The sequence below is a fragment of the Diprion similis genome, chromosome 1 (assembly GCF_021155765.1).
Source record: "Diprion similis isolate iyDipSimi1 chromosome 1, iyDipSimi1.1, whole genome shotgun sequence".
Lineage (NCBI taxonomy): Eukaryota > Metazoa > Arthropoda > Insecta > Hymenoptera > Diprionidae > Diprion > Diprion similis.
In genome coordinates, this window is record NC_060105.1 from 1,252,187 (window position 1) to 1,272,413 (window position 20,227).

A 20,227-nucleotide genomic window follows, 5' to 3' on the forward strand; every position below is an offset into this window, starting at 1 on the left:
CCTTCCTCGTCCTCGTCCTCGTCCTCATCCTCGTCCTCGTCCTCGACGCCGGCCAAACTATCCCTCTCTCGAATCGAATGCATCCACACCACAGCGTCGCCCGAATGTACACAACGCCACCCTCCACCCTCCACCCTCCACCCTCCACTCATACCTTCGACGTCAAGTCTTCAGTATATCTTTACTGACCAGGCGATGCCCTTTTTTGCCCATTTACGCGACTCTCGGCTCGATGGATGCTGCACGCCACTCGAACCCCTCTTCGGCGATACTCCTTGTCGCCCCCCACCCCCCACCCCCGACAGCCTCTTGTCGCCATCCGCATCGTACATTTCGCAGAACAACCCCGACAAGGAGCTTCGAGTATGCAGTCATCGTCCCTGTGACTTCCGAAACTTAATTCCGGGGTTTTGGTGCAATATCCGAGAGACGCGGTCACCTGGCACAGAGATTTTAATGCTCTTTTCTTCCCGTATCGCCAACCCAGTCTTCGCCAGATTCTATCGTCATCTCTTGGTGTTCTCTGTAGATATTATTTCTAAACATCGATTTAATTATTTTGGTGTAGTATCAGGCACTATTTATTTGATTGTGATTTGTAACTAAAGTCTTTATTAAAGAATTAAAAATTTATATAAATTGTAGTTTTATGGGTTTCCTTCGTAATAATTTTCCTATACCTACATCCCACTCCAAAATTAAAGTGATATCCTAATAAATTGATATCTTTTGTTTAACTTAATCAAATAGCCTGTTACAAAGCAAGGAGAAATACTAGATTTTAGGGTGGGTAATAAAAATTTAAATAAATTTTTACCTAATCCCGTAAGTTTCGGTTTCGGTTGTACGGTTTCAGCCGAAACTAGAAGAGCAGACGAAGAATATGAGGTTACGGTTTTGGTTTCGACTGAAAATCGTCTTTCGGTCAGACACTAATCATTTCATTCAACAACAATTTTGTAATATAGGTACGATATTCGTTTAACTGTCATTTAACGTTGGAAAGAACGGAACCAAAAGCTGCAACATCAGCTCGCATTGCCTGTAATTCGACGAAGAAACGGTATCTTCGATGTTGGAAATTTTCCATTGGCGTTCTTTTTCTTAATAAAAATTTTTTTATAACCATCGAACAGCGATTTTACACGCGGTTTCATATCCATATTCGTGAACATATGATATTCTGATCGGACGGATACAGAGTTGAGTAGGTACCAGAATTCTGCTGGTTTCTTTTCTTTTTTTCTTTCTTATTTTGTTCTTTTATGATTTTTTATCCAGCGACATCCCTTCTTCCTGCAAAATTAATTTCTTAATTGGAAACGTGTGGCGAACGGTTTGGTTATATTCATGAAACTCATTACGCATATGTGATTATAAAACCGTCGTAAAATTGAAATAATTTAATTGCTAGAGTTTTTATGACCACGTGTTGTTACTTTTATTTATTATTTATTTCTTTTTATTTTTTTCTCCTCCGTTACCTTTTATCGCCTTTTTTAAGACATTTTTATAATCGTATAACCAAGAGTTCGTCAATTTGAGTTGACAAGTTACATCGGTGATTATATACAATTTGTACAATTTGATTAGACTGTTTTCTTTCTTTTTCCGTTTTACTCAAAAACCTGTTACCACCGGTTCAGTTCAACGAGTTTTACCACGTACTTACACGATTATATAGAAGCCCAGGCCGATTCATTCATATTCTCGAATTCACTGGATTTGCCTATAATCTCTTCCCTTTCAATCAGCCCTGCAATCGCGAGTTGAAAAAGAAATTCTCACATCTCGAATCTTTTCTGCTCTTCAGAGATAATAAATATACAATTTTATAAACGTTTTTACCTAATCAATTTGCACCTGTAAAACGATTTTGATACATAGGTATCATAGAAATGAATGTATATGTATTGAAAAATATTTAAAAAAATCAGATCAACGCGTTGTATCTTCGCGTAGCGATTTATAAAAGAAAATTTTGGACTTAATATTTTTTCGATTAAGGTAAACGATCCATAGATAGCATGTATACGCATGTACGCATATATAGGCGCGTGTAACAAACATAACACATGCATTATTCATGCACCGAAGTTCAGTTTCACGTGTGTTTATGTGTAATATATAATCCACACACACACACACACACCCACCCACGTTCAGGGTATGTTTTCGTCCAGGATTCATTCCCTCGGTGTGTGTGTGTCTGAGTGCGAAGAGACACGGAGGCGGACAAACAGAGACGCGGATGGGTATGTATATTTATTTTCCTGGCCCTCGCGGATCATTTCGTGCAATCATCTTGTCAGTGAAAAATGAATAAGACACAGGCGCGCCCCTCGGGCTCCTATCCGGCAAAAGAGGCGGACGGACGGCTCCGACGGTCTTTGCGGAAAGTCTCCGCACCCTTACTCCCGGCGTCGCCGACGCCGCCGTCGCCTCCACCCCCGATTACGAAGCAGGAGCATCGCCAAAGGCTAGACCTCGCGGCACCCTCCTCGGCGACGCCAACGGCGGCAACGACAGCGCAAACAGGGAGACCGAAAGCCTGCATCCAGGAACGTACGTGACCCAACTCAACCCCGACCACCACCGACGCGTGTGGATGTGACGTCCCTTGGGATATTCCAGACGTATACGTCAGATTAACAGACGCAAAAACTCAAAACTTTCCCTCCTAGACCTATAGACACCCGTATAATTATATACATATAAAAAATCTTTTGAATCCATTTTTTTTCCATCAACGAATCAATTATTTATTTAAAAAATTTTCATTTTTCATTTTTACCTGCGTTACGCCGCGGCCACTAACGTCGACCTGGACGTCGGCCAATCCGCTGAGAGACAAGCGTACCTACATATGTATAATAACCCGCGTACCGCGAGATAATTTCGGTTTTGCTCGCTTCGCGAATTTTCCGTCACCCGTAAAATTTGCCTATGTACATGTACCTGCGTATGGTATATTCGTACGAGCGTGCATATATACGCGGACACGAGTAAGCCTAATGACCATTAATACTATAGGAATATAAACGGTGTGTCGAACTCGCTGCCTTTAATTTTATTGCCGTTCTCGAGGGTGGATTATCACTTTTTTCTTCTCCCCGATACGTCCTTAATCTCGTTATTATTACACCGTTGTACACCATTCAGGCAATAATTTTTATGAACCACTCATCACACACATACATGCCGTGCTTATCTGGTCATGCCTACTTGATACCTGAGCTATACGCGTTTCAGTGACGAGATACCGGATTTTTTCTTTTCTTCTAGTTCTTTTCCTTTTACTCTTGGTTTTGGCTTTTGGCTTTTGTTTTTGTAACAATATAGGCGCGCTGAAATCGAGAATACCTACTTCTTGCGCGTATCCATTATCGATACACCTTAAGGCTGCCTACATGCCTGCCTATACCTTATACCCACCCATGCATGCCACACGCTGTATACCTATAGGCATGATACATATGGGCATGTCTAAGCATGGGAGAAAAATTGAGTCAACGCAGAAAGAGACACCCGAATGGCGGCGATCATGTCTGCCTGCGGTTGCGAATATCGCCTGATCGGTCAAAATTAGCATACGAATTGAAAACAGGCCTTTGCATGATTTCTCTACACGCGTATTCAGCTTATTATTTATGCATGTACATTGTACACACACACACACACACACACACGTGTAACGGACACACTAAATCTACATGACATTACCGCGGAAATCTTCTTCACATTTCCAACGTTACATTATAATGACCGGTGATCAACCTGATCGCTCGATTATCTTAATTAAAATTCCTTGCTTCGACTTGAACTGCATCTAAAATAATGATAATAATTATCACCACAGAGAATGGCATTCGAATAATTTACTAATTGATATGCTGCAGTCGGGCAATAATAATTCTGCATTTTTTTTTTTTTCTTTTCTCCTCTGCAACTCACTTGCTCCCTCTCTCTCTCTCTCTTTCTCTCTCTCTTTTTTTCGTCTTGATTGTAGAGAGACGTCGCATCTCCTTGACTCGTAAGAAAAAAAAAAAAAAAAAAAAAAAGAACCAATCGCCGATAACGCGATAAAATGATGCAATTTTACTCGCAAAAGTTGGGAGTATTGTAATATTATACGGTTTATTATATCAATATATATTTCGTTTTTATTTAACCGCGATTAATTTTGTGGAAAGAAAAAATTTGCTCATCGCGAGGATCGGTTTTCGAGAAAATATTGCGCAAACCGAAATTGGCAAGAGTGAAGAAAAATTTATACATATAAGATGCAACACGCGTGAGCAAGCAACTATTTCAACGATAGTTCAAAGAACGGCGCTAACGATCTTCATCGTGCAGCTGTCAAGAATGTAACACGTAGGCAATATTCGTGTTTAATGTATGCGTGTGTGCATGCAATTACAGGAACGAGTCTATTTCGCAAGTGAATTTTTTACTTTTCAGACATTGGTCAAGGGTGAAATAACAACTAAACTGTACACAGTTATTCTCGAAATCGGTGTACATAAAAATTGTTTGGCGCATAAAACGTAAGGAGGTAAACGACGCTGCAAGTACTGAAAATAATCTCACATCTAAAATAAAATGGCAAGAGAGTATAATATATCAAATTAACTACAGTCGCGTCGATTTTCTCGCGCAACGTTCGAATATTGCACGTTTTTTCATTCTTCATCCTTTTCACAACCAGATCATTGGCTGGATCGCGGATAGAAGTGGTAAAAAAAAAGTGCCATTTCTGTATTTTAGACAATTCGTACACCCTGTCGAAAGCAATTAACAATTAATACGGACGGAGACGAGCCTCCGAATCAGGTACATATACAATATCTTTACAACAGCCTGCAGAGGCAGGCAATAAGACGAATAATGAATATTTTTCGGCACGTGTATGCATGAATTGTATTAGATATACGAACAGGCCATATATCTCGCATACATATATATATATATATACACTGAACGATACGTACATACATACATCGCAAGAATGATGTAATAATTTAATAAGGTAGATGTCGCTGTAGCATAATGAGCAATAGATATGTATTAAGCATGTATGTATGTACATACGTACGTATGTGCACACATACAATAGGTCCACAATCGGGAATAGTGTTGGAATTTGCATGTGTGTGTGTGTGTGTGTGTGTGTGTGTGTCTGTAACATATCCAGATAAGATTGGCGTGGGTTATATTTTATTATATTCGCTAATAGGTGGAGTTCGAGGAGAGCGATAGAGACGGACAGACGGAGGGAAGCTGGAGATAAAAAGAGATGAGAGAGAGAGAGAGAGACGTGGGACAAATAGTGAAAAAGAGAGGGTTACGAAATCGCGCAACTACGTCGGTGGTAGATAGGTACAAACAGGGACGTCGACAATCTCAGCCTTTACAAAGCTAACCGACGACGTCGCGACAGTTTCTACAACAAGTAAAGCCTCCGCGATCGCGATACCAATTCCAACAGTGCGCGGTTCTACAAGTTACAATTACCGAGACACTATACTATACCAGCTTGCATCATATGTAGGTATATTTTATATACGCGTTGTATGTACATACATACGTTAAATTTCGACGTCACGGTATAGCGGGGAGACACAGAGAGAGCGAGAGAGAGAGAGAGAGAAAGAGTCAGAGCTGACGAAGAACGCCGACGCCGACGCCGACGCCGACGCCGACGCCTCTCTCGCACCTGCAGACTACTACCTGACCGCCTGGTTCTACCTGCACCGCGAAGAGGAAGAGGTGCCTCGTCTACGTCGGCAGAGCGAGACGCGCCTCCGGAGGCATCGAGTACATCGCGCGACACGCGGAGAAAAGCGGAGATACGGAGATCGCGCCCCCCCTGCCTCCCTCCCTCCCTCTCTGCCCCTCTGTCCCTCTGCCCCTCCACAAAAAGCTTCCGATCCTTCCTTATTACACGAATTTATACCCGATCGGCATAGACTCACCGCGAAAATGAGTGACGGAAACGGCGTGGAGCCCGAGACGAAGGCTACCTACCTGGGCCTGGACCTCAGCACGCAGCAGGTAAGGCCGTCGTAACTTATAATTTACATTCACCGCTTATTCACTTTGCAATTACAATTTAACATTGTAGAGCGTATAATATATCTCACACAGAGGGAATGTAATATAATATATTGTTACGACACACACGCGATACGTGCAAATAAACTACAACGTTTTTCATGCTTCATCCCTCCCCTCCCCTTCCCTACCCCCGTGTTATTTTGTTCCTAGTGTGTATATTATATACAGGCACGAACCGCATCATTCCATCATCGCCATCATCGTCACATTACGCTCGCAGAGATAAAGGGGGCAGACCTCGGTGAACTCGGCAGGTTGGTGTGCGTGCTTTGGAGATATTTTTTTTAATTTCTTTTTTTCTTTTTATTTTATTCTTTATTTTTACGCTTAGTTTTTCGTCGGTAAGGAATCCTTATCTCGGTTTTTAATTCACCACTGGTCACATGCGGGGACCTGCCTCTCGATCCGGGGGCCGTTGCGCATGTGCAGAACCGCCGCCATACGTACATACTATCAGTAATAATTGTTACCCCACGATTGTTTAATCTATGACGAAAGGATGGCGGGAGGAAAGGGGGTGACGCGAAGGACGGCGAAGAAAAGGGAGGGGGGCGGGGGGAGGGCGGGGGTCCGTTTTATCGCCGACGATTCTCCACCTCGGATTACAAACGGACGAGGAGATGAAACGCCGGTTGATGACGTTTACGCTTTTCGGCATCACACCGGGAGCTTCGGAATCGAATATCACGATATCCGTCAGGTGACCACGCGAACGACGATGAGGACAGGTAAACGGGGGCGCTGCGAGTCGAAATCGAACGACACCTGAGCGCGGGATTTTTTGAAATGGTTCTGCAGACGCTGTTTCTACCTTTCTTCAGTTTTCTTCACTCTTTGCTGTACAGGTATTGAGGATCTGCAACTCAACGATGCGCGGAGAACATGGAGATATCATTATGCAGATATACTCGGATTTCATAAGCTGCGATGACGAATTAAGCAAGCGATATGGATACATAGGTAGACGTAAGATGCAGAGGCGGTGAGATCACCGCGAATTTAAAGATGCACGTTAGGCACTGAGTCTCTTTTTTCACCGGTCGTACGGTAGCTTCGGCCATTTCTTGGTCTCTTGAAAAGTTGAAACCGAAGTGCAAAAGGCTGTGTTTCTATGCCGCGTATGGAATTTAACTTTTAGTTACTCATCAATCAGGGACGGCGGAGTTGTTGCGATAAAAAGGAAAGGAAAGGAAGTTTAAATAAAATCTCCAGCTCGATTTAATCTTGATTTAAATTTGTTTCAGTTGAAAGCTGTTGTGGTGGACGAGAACCTGAAGGTTCTTCACGAGACTAGCGTTCAGTTCGACAATGATTTACCGGAGTTTAGGTAATAAATAATTTCCAATAAAAGCGGGGGGATATAAAGAGTAGAAAAATATGCCCACTTACCCGTGCACTCCATATTGTTCAATATAACAGCCAACGATAAGTGACGTGATTATCTGACAATAAAATATGTGTATTCTTAGCAAAACGGACTCTTTTCAGAACCTACGGAGGAGTTGTTCAGAACAAAGGCGATCCCTTGCTCAGGGTGGCTCCTACCCTGATGTGGGTAAAAGCTCTGGACATGATTCTCGACAAATTGCGAGTCTGCGGTGTGGATTTTGCAAAAGTTGCCGCGATTTCGGGTAGCACACAGGTGAGAAACGTTATTGCCGATTATTTCCGGCGTCTTGGGATCCAACGTGTCGTCGGGAGATGCGGGAAACTTCTCGCAAGCTATACTTACAGGATTTTTATTTGTGACACTGAGTTGATGCGATTTAAAGAAAACGATAGAAAAATCCGGAGACAACGTATTCTTCGATATATATCGGATCCTAATACCATTATTATAAGCTAGACGCCGTCAAAGGCGAGAAGTGCGTTAATACAACGATTAATAGAATTTTTCCTTCCTGCATGACGTGAAAAATGAAAACAGCAACACGGCACGGTTTACTGGGGAAAAGGAAGCGGTAATCAGTTGAAAACTTTGGATCCGGACAAGTTTTTGCACGAGCAACTGGCGACATTTTTTTCGGTCGGTCTGTCGCCGGTTTGGATGGACTCGAGCACGACGGAGCAATGTCGTATCCTCGAGGAGGCAGTGGGCGGACCGCAAGTAATACATCAGACTAATCCTTACTCAAATTAAGATTTCATTCCGTGGTGACTCGGTACCTACACAAGTATACGAATACAATATACATATACATATGTATGTATACGTGTGTACGTATGTTGCACACTGCATGATGCGAAATGAGCTAACGAGCTAAACTACTTCCTCTAATATTTGCCGCGGTGCGGTATGGCTCTTGACTCTTTATTATGGTATACGTTGCGATGTGACTGATATCACATATGCTGTAGAGCACATAGAGGTCCACGTCTACACTCTACACGCATGTACATACGTATTCTACGTGAATATCTTACCTATGTAAATAAGAAGAATGACTAACGCTTCGACTATCTCTGTTTTCCAGAAACTAGCAGAAATAACAGGATCCAGAGCTTACGAGAGGTTCTCCGGTGCGCAAATAGCAAAAATAGCCCACTACAGACCGGACGCTTATGCCAGCACCGAGGTACACTAGGTGTGACCTAATTACTGAAATTTTCGAATCGCATTATTTGCTCAGAAAAGTTCAGATTTCGAATCGTCAGATGTTAAAGTCAACTGATTGCTGGACTCGACTCAATACCCTCAAATGTAATCAATCGAACGCAAAATACGACCATATATTTACTTGGGAAATTCATTTCCAGAGGATATCTCTCGTCAGCAGCTTCGCGGCTACTTTATTCCTCGGGGATTTCGCCCCAATTGATCTATCGGACGGGTCAGGAACTAATCTTCTAGATATCCGAACGAAGGACTGGTGTGATAAGCTTCTGGAGGTTCGTAACTATACAAATCTAAATTCTTTTTCTGCGACGTAGAGTAAGTCGAGAACAATCCCCGTATCTATTCTCTTTCAAATTCCCTCCATCACGTAGTTTCTCATCCCCACAGGCTTGCGCTCCAGGACTCAGAGAGAGACTCGGAAATCCCGTACCGTCCTACACGAATTTGGGTCCGGTTTCGAAGTATTTCGTTGAGCGATTTGGCTTCGATGAAAAATGTCGAGTGATAGCATTCACAGGGGACAACCCGGGCTCTCTGATCGGTGAGTAACTTTTAGTCCTTTCAGCCATTTAGCCTTTACAGCGAAGGATCAAAGTTGAACAATGTCGCAGGAATGAGACTCAAGGACGGAGATGTGGCTTGCAGTTTGGGCACTAGCGACACTCTCTTTTTGTGGCTTGAAAAGGTGAAAACTGCCACGGAGGGGCACATCTTCTGCAATCCGCTAGAGGACGGGGCTTACATGGCTTTGCTTTGGTAAGAGAGACTTTCCTAGAAAAGTAAGAGAAGAGAGAAGTTAAATTTGACATATGAAAAATTGAGAGCGAGTAATTCTTTCAGTTTTAAAAATGGCTCTCTGACTCGTGAGAGAATCAGAGACAGCGCTGCCGGTGGATCCTGGCAAATTTTTAACGAATTATTGGAGAGCACGCCTCGGGGAAACTTCGGGAATATCGGGCTCTACTACGACGCTCAGGAGATAATTCCGTTCCTTAACGGCGATCACAGATACAATAAAGCCAACGACGAAATCAGCCGATACAGTTCAAAAGAAGTCGAAGTACGTGCGGTCATAGAGGGTCAGTTTATCGCGCGAAGAGCCCACGCCGAAGACTTTGGCTTCACGATCGGTCAGGCATCCGAATTACTTGAATTTTCGTTCCTAGAAAACTTTTTACGTTTATATGTTCCACGCATTCGATTTTATTTCACGTTCTTTCCAGGCCAAAACACCCGCATTATAGCGACCGGGGGAGCTTCTAACAACAAAGCGATACTCCAAGTCCTTGCCGACGTTTTCAATTCCCCTGTTTACGTCTCGGTGAGTCGATGTCTGATTGCCAAAGGCCGAAATCTTCGTCGAAACCGCGGTTTAATAATGATTCGAAATCACTAATACAATTTCAGGAGTTAGCTAATTCAGCGATGTTGGGAGGCGCTTATCAAGCGAAGCATGGATTGCTACGGGAAAAAAAGACATTTCAGGAAATAACAGCATCGTTGCCCGAACCACAGCTGTTGTGTCAGCCGTACAAAGATGCGGAATCTGTAAGTGAGGCAAAGTGTATACCTTGTGCAAATAATATTACACGTAAAATTTGAGTATTTAGTAATACTGTTTTGCAATCATTTTCAGATATACAAACCGATGATCGTTCGGTATAGAAAAATCGTCGACGATCTGCTGAAAAAGAAATAGACTAAGACCCTGACAAACTACTGAGAAGTTGTTAGGGATTTCTGCTAATTAACATTCCGAATTTTCATTGACAATAGTATCTTGACTTAGTTTTCTACTGCACTGACGGCAGGGCTGGTTAATTAGGAGGCTTCTATTTTTAAATTTAATTTCGTTGACTGACAACAGAAATTTTAGGCTGTTAAGCATTCTGGAAATGCTTGTGGTCTATCGCTTATTTAAAAGTTTATTCCAATTTTATTAATCGGTATCTCTTTAGTCAATGGTTAGTGAAATTATATTTAAACGGCATCCAGGTGATATTTTACGTATGGATAATGATAATATAATTTACTTGAGGTTAATTTTGATCTACTCGAATAGCAATAACGTCACTGCATAATGTAATTTAACTTAGCGCATTCCATTTCCAGTGTAATATACAATAGGCATATTATATAAATTGTGGTGAAGTGTGTAGGCGAAATAATGGCAAAAGTTTCGTAATGTCATTAGACTGCTACAAACTTGTAGCACCTACGTTTTTTTTCACGAAAATTTGAGTAGTTGTAGGCACGCATACACTAACTGGATAAGATATAATCAGGAGAAAATCCAGAAATTTCGCTCCAAGTCGTTGAAGAATGAAAAAAAAAAAACCTATTTTACTTACACGCATGTGCCTAAATTCCATGTAAAGTACAAGTTTTAATAAAACATTATTCCCATGATGATTATTTATTTGAAAAGAAGTTTGTCTAATGTAATTGGTTTACTTTACCCTCAGGAAAAAAAAGAAGTCAGTAATATGCGTAGTTTAAGTTTGTTACATATCCAGTGTCTAAGTGAAACAGAAAATTCTGTTAGGGTAGGTCGATTGATTGACGTTTTTATAATCAATTACCTTAATTACCTGAAAAACTTTTACTTCTTCCTGCCACCACGTTCCTTTGGTAAAAGGTTTATCACGTTACCCGAGGCTAAATTGTAGTATCCGAGGGTGTTATTGTCCTTAAAGAACATTCCCTGGAAAAAAAATGTTAAAGCACGATTTCAAAATGCGTACAAATAAAGAAGGACAAGTGATTTCCGGTACATTTCTGACAGATCGCAATAATTACCTCGTATTGTAGCTTTTGTTTCCCAGGAGGCATTCCAGTCTGTTCGTGAATGCTTGCCTTCATTGTAGCAATGGTATCGCTCAATTGCAATGTGATGTTCAGAGTTTGTCCATTCAACTTCCACTCAGCTTTCTCGGTCATCATAGGCACAGCAATATTGACTTGCACCGGACCCTAAAAGGCGGATTACATTTATTGCAAATTATATCATGAATGTAAAATTGTTGCTTGAATAATCCTGCGGAAACAGAAAGCAAATCAATCAAGAACACTCACCTTATTTCTAGCCAAGTATTGTTGCTCCGGTATCAAGGAATCTTCGGTACGCAATTTCTTTGCTTGCGGTTCTTCTTCCATTGGCTCGCCAGGATGCTTTATTCCAATCTGAGTTTTTTTTTTTTAATGAAAAAGTAGATAAATAACGAATCAAAGTCAGGAACATCGAGGAAAGAATAAAGGTTTTACGATTTCTGTGCATGAAATTTTAGTAAATTAGATTAAATCTTACCCCACTTGGTAATGGCGGCTGCATCGGGGGTGGAGTTGGCATAAACGGTGACATCGCTGGTGCTGCAATATCAGAAAACACCATGAAGCTGTACGTGATGGATAAGTTTTATTCTTGCACATAAACGACGTGAAACTTACTCATTAAGGGGGGTGGCCGAATCGGCGGCATGGGTGCCATCATCATCATAGGTGGTTGAGGCATTATGGGTTGCGGAATACCCATCGTTGACATTCCAATCGAAGGCGGTGGTGGTTGAGCAGGAACCGGTACTGGTTTGGGCGCAGGTGGCTTTGGAGGAGCTTTCAGGGTTGCCTGAGGCTTGGAAGCCGCAGCTGCCATGTGGGAGAGTTCAGCAGCGCGAGTGGCGGGTTTCGGTCCGATTTTCTCCTTTTCCTCGTCAGGCAGGAGGCCTTTAACCTTGTGGATTTGATGGATTTGCTCTTCAAGTGTAATATTAGCGCGAGCGGCACGTGTAGCGGCCTCAACGCTCGATGTGTGACCGTCCCACGTAACTTTGTCGTCTTTCTTCTTGTCCTCTTCACCAATCTTCTTACCGATAGCTGTCTCCTCATCTCCCACACCGAAAATATCCGTACGCCGCTCGGCCAGCTGCTTCAAACTTGCTTCTATCGCTGTTCCAGGAGCGAATACAGTCTCTTGGGCCAGTTTGTCCAGGTGCTTGTCACGCTGCTCTACCCAGCGAGGATCCAGTAGACCAATTCGCATGTGTTCTTGCACTTTGCTTGCTGGGATTCGCTCCCCAGTTATAGGAGATATCAAATACTCGTCTGGCGCAGCAGGGCGAGTGTTCTTCACGGAAGCTGTATATCAATTCATTCGATTAGATGTTGGTGTACGATATTGCCAAGGAATCACCTAAACTCGAAAAAATCCAGCAGCTTACCATGTTGTTTCGGATCGTACCCCTTCTTGACGACGACATTGCCAGGGGTTGGAGGTAGCGGCGGCGGTTGCATAGTATCGCGGTGTCTTTGGTCTTTGCCTCTGTTTGAATCTCCAGGAGGTGAAACGTCGTCATCATCACTGGAATCTTCCTCCATATCTTGAACCTGGAAAACCCTGTGTTACAATATCTGATACTGCTGACATGCAAAATTAGTAATTTTTTCCTAATGATGTAACGAAATAAGCAGAAATATATTTGTGAAATACATATAAAATTCTCTCACATTGACAGGATTTCTTATTTTACAGTATTTTATGAGTATCACCTGGTTGTTATCCTTTGCTCTATCTTTCTCACCCTCGCGAGAGTGGAGCTCTTCATCCCCGTCACTTTCAATTTGCATTTCCACCTCCTCTCCTTCCTCAATGCGTTCCTGAAAGGCAAATTTACTGAGAACATGTCCTAATCCGTTGGTACTAAATGAAAAACTTATCCGAGTAGCTGAGTAGTATTTGAACAGTTTACAATTGAAAATCCACGTACCTGCATCAAAACCCGAGCTCCGACCTCGTCCGGAGTTGTAGGAGCGGGGAAATTCCCAACTTCAAACTGTTGGTAATCAACCGTTTCAACGACGACGAAATCATGCCAATCAATTTGAGCATAAGCTACTCTTTCGCGTTCCAATTCCTCTTCCTCTTTACGCCTCTGCGCCTCCTGATACTTGAGCCACTCTGCACGATATTTCACTTGTTCCAATATCTTGTCCATGTTTGCAGCTTCATCTCGCAGCCGAGGAAGTAAATCTTTCGGAGGAATCAGCACCTTTTGCACAAATAAAAGAAATGCCAATTTCTATTCTATATGTATCTATGGAATAGTATTGGGCTTACCTTTGTATACTGTTCAAGAAGCTTAGTGAAATATTGAAAGAGAGAGTGCTGAGGACGCAAAAAGTCAAATTGAAAATTCCTCTGCTCACGATTCATCAGATTGGTCAAAAACTGGCGCCCATTGCGAGCTACAAACTGAGCTGTCAGTTTGACAATGTCTCTGTAAAATAATTGACAATTTAAAATGGACCCGCTGCAATACAAAATAAATTCAGAGTAAAATAAAAATAAGCCTACAAATCCAGAGCGGAAATAGACGGCGGGTCAGCAATGAATTCAAAATCGACTGGTGGATCCTTGGGCACGAATGGCTGTTCGACTTGCTTCAGAATTTCTTGCTGTTTCTGGTGAGCTGTGAGATTCACACCTTTACCAACGCCCAGGCCGATGACAGGCTCCTGAGCCTTTCCCTCCTTGAATTCCTTAACTTTATGCTGATAATAAGCATGATACGGGTCACCAAAGTTCAGGAAATTGAACTTTGGGTTTCCAAGCTCGTTTTGACGGATCCTCGACTCGAACTCCGGGCCATTTCTAGCAACAAAACTAGCCGTCTTATCAACGATGTCTGATCAGCTGTATAAGGAAATTGATACCTGAAAAATATTCCCGAAAGGATTTGCTATTTTGACAACATCGACTTACGATACGCTCTCGTTTATCCACTGGTTCTTTGAATCGTGTTCGATTGATTACTATCCTCCACCTGAAAGGTGTGCGTTTCGATCAGTTACAAAATTTTTGCACATTTTAAGCAAGCCTAGAGATGCGTGTTGATGTGATAAGTTAAAAAATGGAGAAACGTTGCTTGAAAACGCAGTTTTGATAAAGGATACTCCTAACCTCCGGGGGAGGGTATATGATGCCGACGATCGGTTGAGAGGACGGCGCGGCATCCTCGACTTCCGCTGGTTGGGGAGTTGCTATTTCTTGAGCCGGCATCTTTCCTGAGCTCTATTCACAACTCGTTGTCATTTAAAATGGCAAAAATTCAACTAAAACTCTACAGCGAGAAACACCTGGAACACAGGAGAAGAAGAATGCGAAATCCAGACTTCAAGGAACTCTGTCTCGAACTACCATAGACTACTAAGAAACATAGAAAGCAGCCGAGAGGGTTCGCGTTGTGACGTGTTGCGGCACGCCACGAAAATTCCCCAACTTTGTTACTAGGGATTTATCGCACAGAGATGATAACTAAGGGTGCGTTCCAAAACTAGCTAGCAGCGCAAAAAAATCCGTAGGACAGAGATAGAGCTAGTGACAAACTCGGCAGCGCAAGAGAGATAAAAGATCGTTACCAGCACCGAGAGCTAATTTCGGAACGCACCCTAAATTCCTTTCGTGACGTCATGTGAGGATCACGTGCTTTGCTACTGCGCATTCCCCGTGTAGAGCACACCTTGTTTCCTCTATAAACTCATTCGGAAGCAGTCGCAATCACTGTTATCTGTTTGATTGTGGTTTGATTGTTACTCCACTAGGTTCGCGTCCAGCTAGCCCACCAATTTACGCTCTGAATATGCTGCCAGAGTTTTGCATCTACTGTTCCTTTTAAAGACAGAACGAATGTGCAGCAGCCGCCTAACCTCAATATGAAATCATAAATTGAAAATAATAAAACTTATAAAAGCGTATGATCTGTGAACTAGAGATCACATAATCAACCTATAAACATAGTGTGAGTGTCATTTATAACATCACTCGTTACTCTTAGAAAGTTATGTCACGTGTAATTGAGAATGGAGTAGGGCTAGTCCTCCTGCTTATATTTCTATGGCATATTACATAAAACATCATTTATTTTTCAGATTAATGGCCATGCTACAATTTGGCAGAACCATGTGTAACGTGGTCAGTAGAGTCACCTCTCAAACGATATGGAGGATTAACTTGCAGCAGTCGTTAGCACTAAGCAGTTCCGCAGCCTCTGTTCCTGAACGTGCTTCTGTTGTTGACAAGGTTCGCAGGAATACACAAACTCGTTGCTCAGTTTATTTCAAGCACACCCTGCCTTCAGCTATCATTTCATAATCTTGTTATATTGATTTTTACTATCTCCTCACTGGACAAGTGTTCCTAAATCTTGTTGATCACTTGTTAGTTACTCTGTTTTGAAATTCCATAGCCTCGGAACCCAGTGCAACAGCCAAGCCGTACAAAACAGAATAAACCGAAAATACAGTCCAAAAATGAACTAGTCCAAGCAGCATTTACCAGTATATTGAATGATTGGAAACCAACGGCGAATGTATCTCCAAATTCCCCCATGGGGGAAAAAATTGCTGCGGCTACCACTGTCGATGAGTTATTAAGCCTAGTGGGAAAAGAGAAGCTCTCTCAAGCGGATTGTCTCAGCATTATATCTGTTCTCTCCAAGTGGACTAATAAAAATAAAGTCACTTTGGCAGAATATGAAAATGAACCGAGGTTCTTGTTGCTCTGCAGACAGCTTATAGGATTTGCTGAAGCATCCTCATCAGTCGCGCAGGTGGATTTTAAAACTGTGCTCAGCCTTGCGGGAGACGATGAAGCAGCAAAGCTAATTGCCACGTTATCTGTCAACCAGATGACCAAGGTGGGCCCAAATTCATTAAACATACAAATTTTTTCCTTTCTCTCTTTTCTTAATACATTTTACTCTCAGGTATTTTCCACCTTGGCTTTCAAGCGGAGAAGATCCCTACCCATACTGAGATCATTGTCGTACCATATCTCTCGTAGCACTGATAAAATCAATGCAAAACAGTGTTCTGATATTCTTTTTTCAATGGCTGTGCTCAACTTTCCAGATGAGGTAGGAAAATGGAATTGATTTTTTCTGCTTCTCATTGCTTGCAATTTCATTTCAAGCTGAAATATCATAGATCAACACTTTACTGGCACGTGCAAATAATTATAAAAAATGCTGTAGATACTACTGGGGAAAGTTATCTCAGGATTAATATCACATATTCGTGAGAGTAATGTTACGCCTGTAATAGGCTCAGTTGCAACATCCTTGGGCTTTCTTCGGTATAAAAATATCGAGCTGTTAGACGCGTTGTGCGAATGGTTCATGGCAGAGCCACGAACACTGAAGCCACAGTATATCACATCCCTGTTGTTAACTTTCGCCACTGTTGACTACGTCCCATTCAACATGACAGAATTAAACCAGGTACCACACTTACTTGAAATTGGTTTTTCTCTTTTCTTATCTGCGAAGCTTTTTTAATTTCAATTACCTAATGTTGTAGACATACATAAAGCCATTGAATGAAACTGATGTATCCGCTTCAGAAACATGGCTCGATGTTGTCTGGTCAACTGTAATTCTAGGAATAGCAGATCCTGTCAAAGTTGCTTACACCTTGGACACAGGTTACATCCAAAAACTGACAGGTATCTCAAAATATATTTCTGAATTAATGTGAAACTTGTCTGCGAACACCGTTAGTCCTTATCACGATTCTGGTTCAATTTCACAGCCTTACAATGTCTGACGACACCCAGGAAGGTGAAGCTGCTCAACATTAATGCTGCAGCCGAATTATTAATCCCAAATTACAAGGGTAAGTTTGCAGTTGACTACGGGCCATGATTCCAAGAAAATTGAGAATACCTATATTCAATAGACGTATTTCGTTTATCGAGAGATCCTATCATGTGCTTCAGGTCCATTTTTGAACAAAGACCTCAATCTGGATAAGATGCTCATTGAAAGATCCAAAGAGAAACAGGCTTATGTTACGTCCGTGCAAGATGCCCTTTCCAATCTATTCACAGTACCAACTTGTCTGAATGTTAATGAGAACAGTGGAATGGGCTTTGTTATAGGTGAGCCAAATTAATTCGAAACGTTGAGAAATTGATATAAGTAACTCACAACTTTTTTCTTCGATTTATCATTCCACAGATGCAGAATGCTATGTGGATAATAAATGCAATCCAGTACCGATTAAACAAGCACAAAATCTCAGTAATGTTACGAGGTAAGTGTGTGAAGTTTGTTGAGGAATGGGGTACCTATATTTAAATGAATATGACGGCCTTTTCTTACACCTTTGAAATCTGATTGTGAAAATTTTTTAAAATTGCTCTTTTAGAATTGCGGTACTTGGTCTTCATTACAACGATTTTTGCCGAGGGGCCCCGGACTATGTGGGTATATATTCGTTGATGGTCCGTCTACTAGAAGCCAAGGGATACAAAGTAGTGCTTGTTCCTTATACAGAATTTAATCCACAAGATAAATTAGTAACGCGTCTTAAATACTTACAAAAACTGATACGGTCAACAGTTCAGCCGAGCAGTACCTAGGGTAAAAATTCATAATTTGTTAATATTAATCCGTGATTAAACAATTAACCGATTCATTGAAGGGGGGAAAAAATATGTGAATGGCACACCATTGTGAATGACACTCGAGCAAGTTTACCTTGACCCAAATCTCGAAAGGTTGATCAATGATATGCCATTTTTTTTTTTCTTACGGAACACAAAATTCTGTAGGTGAAAATCGAGGAACTACTTTCGTAACAAAAACATAGATCGACGACGGTGAACTCTTACAAAGAAAAAGTTCTATGAATACAAATAACTCGCAGCAAAAGTAATAGGTATACAAAGGATACTTTTACACATAAATTACCTACGACCTGGAGATTATGCGAAAAATTTGTGATGTTTATGACCTAGTAGAAATAAAGAATTTACATGATGTAATTTTAGTTTTACTTTCCCACCTTAATTAAGGTCTTTACAAGAAATTCGAGAAATAACTGCAAATTCTACTTACATGGAAATGCTGCAGTCCTCTGCATGTTAGGCTGAGTTGAGAAACTTGGGAGAATGATAGATGTCGCCTGCATCCATTACAGATTCTTGATCAAATACCCAACATCAAGCAAGTAGCGACGCCGATGGTTTCATTGACTAGCTTCCACCAGATATTTGCATGTGCAAGTTGTTGATCCACGGCTCCGGGGACGTTACTCAGGGGAAGAATTAAATGTGCGTGAATCCTGAGAGGATCAAAGTATTAATCGACTAGCTGAAGAGAATTTCCCAGCCGAATTGTTCGAGGAAAAGCATAGAGAAAAATGTTTTCCGCAAGACGTTTAATTCCATCGATGAACAGAGAGGTTAGGCGTCAGTTTAAAAAATCTCTAACCTCAAAACCAGCTGCGGCCGTAGAATTAAGCGAGCCGAAGAAAGGCGAGTAATACCTGAATTAATTGTCTTTCCAACTTAACGTTTCGTTTCATGAAAAGCGATTTTTTTTTCTCTTACAGACAACAAAGACATACTCGTCGAGCGAATGGGCGAGATAACAAAGATCGGCATAAATCGTCCTGAGCAAAAGAACAGCCTGAATCGAATAGCGGCCCAAAATCTTTCGGAGGCTATCGAAGAATTTGAGCAAGACGAATCCGCCCTTGTAGCCGTTATCCACGGTATTGGAGGAAATTTTTGCGCCGGCTACGACCTCAAGGAAATATCCGAATACGACGGAGAGTCGGAAGACACCTTGCCACAGTTCGGGCCTTTGGTACGGCATGCAGGAATTCCGTCACGCTTCTCCCGCCACCATTCCTTTCTAAATCCCATTCCCAAAACCGGAGAAGACGAGGAAGAACGGGCCGTTTTCAGCCCCTGTTTTAGTACGAGTCTAATTTTCAGGCGAACCGAATGACTCTGACAAAAAAGCCGATGGTGGCCGCCCTGAGCGGTTACACGATTGGAGTCGGTCTCGAGTTGGCTCTTCTCTGCGATTTAAGGGTGGTCGAGGAGCCCGCTGTAATCGGTTTTCATAATCGGAGATTCGGCGTTCCGATCCTCGGTGGTGGTACCGTCCGTCTGCCGGCCCTGATCGGACACTCCAGGGCGATGGACATGATCCTGACGGGGCGAGGACTCACCGCCGCAGAAGCCTTCTCGTGGGGATTGGCGAACAGACTTGTGGCGTGCGGCACGTGTAAGACGAAATAAAGAGAAAAGAAGCAGAGAATAATTATAACGAGGCAGGCAAGCCGGGAGAGTGCCTCTCCACTCATTATTATTTACTTCCCCCAGCCCTAGGACAGGCCTTCAACCTGGCCCAGAGTCTGCTCAAGTTCCCCCAGCGCACGATGCTCGCCGATCGAGCCTCCGCTCACAACGCGTCGTTCTCTTCGCATAGCTTTGAGGAGGCGTTGCAGTACGAGAAGGATCATTCGTCGCATCTTTTATTGGAAGAAGGCGCCGCTGGTGCGAAGAAATTTTGCCAGGGTCTCGGGAGACACGGAAAATTCTATCACTTACGACCCATCGATAGAACCAAGACCGACGAGATTAATAACGATCTTTTATAGTTGTGATCACTTGATATTTCATCCTATAGCGATTATACTTATATTGTA

The 20,227-nt window shown here is 42.3% G+C and overlaps 3 protein-coding genes across 3 annotated transcripts; 2 read left to right on the forward strand and 1 right to left on the reverse strand.

Moving 5' to 3' along the window:
• Positions 1–5,429: 5,429 nt before the first annotated feature.
• Positions 5,430–18,347, forward strand: LOC124406881. Its single transcript, XM_046882543.1, has 24 exons — positions 5,430–5,547; positions 5,613–6,054; positions 7,362–7,444; positions 7,606–7,759; positions 8,045–8,224; positions 8,592–8,693; positions 8,875–9,006; positions 9,122–9,275; positions 9,346–9,490; positions 9,575–9,864; positions 9,958–10,055; positions 10,142–10,282; positions 10,371–10,406; positions 12,686–12,754; positions 12,890–13,002; positions 15,656–15,806; positions 15,973–16,422; positions 16,492–16,641; positions 16,759–17,004; positions 17,084–17,228; positions 17,315–17,398; positions 17,502–17,663; positions 17,743–17,818; positions 17,933–18,347. Exons 2-24 carry the CDS (start codon positions 5,983–5,985, stop codon positions 18,144–18,146), a joined length of 3,447 nt encoding a protein of 1,148 aa, XP_046738499.1. The 5' UTR covers positions 5,430–5,547; positions 5,613–5,982; the 3' UTR covers positions 18,147–18,347.
• On the reverse strand, positions 10,482–14,870 carry LOC124408750 (splicing factor 3A subunit 1). The gene is made up of 11 exons (XM_046885914.1): positions 14,681–14,870; positions 14,082–14,412; positions 13,845–14,004; positions 13,495–13,776; positions 13,277–13,384; positions 12,949–13,114; positions 12,182–12,865; positions 12,042–12,103; positions 11,810–11,917; positions 11,534–11,707; positions 10,482–11,438 (listed from the first exon to the last, which is right to left on the reverse strand). Exons 1-11 carry the CDS (start codon positions 14,784–14,786, stop codon positions 11,337–11,339), a joined length of 2,283 nt encoding a protein of 760 aa, XP_046741870.1. The 5' UTR covers positions 14,787–14,870; the 3' UTR covers positions 10,482–11,336.
• Positions 18,348–18,762: 415 nt separating the features above from the next.
• Positions 18,763–20,220, forward strand: LOC124408762 (probable enoyl-CoA hydratase). The gene is made up of 4 exons (XM_046885941.1): positions 18,763–19,043; positions 19,121–19,377; positions 19,509–19,803; positions 19,902–20,220. The coding sequence occupies exons 1-4, from the start codon at positions 18,929–18,931 to the stop codon at positions 20,177–20,179; spliced, it is 945 nt and encodes a 314-aa protein (XP_046741897.1). The 5' UTR covers positions 18,763–18,928; the 3' UTR covers positions 20,180–20,220.
• Positions 20,221–20,227: the final 7 nt, after the last annotated feature.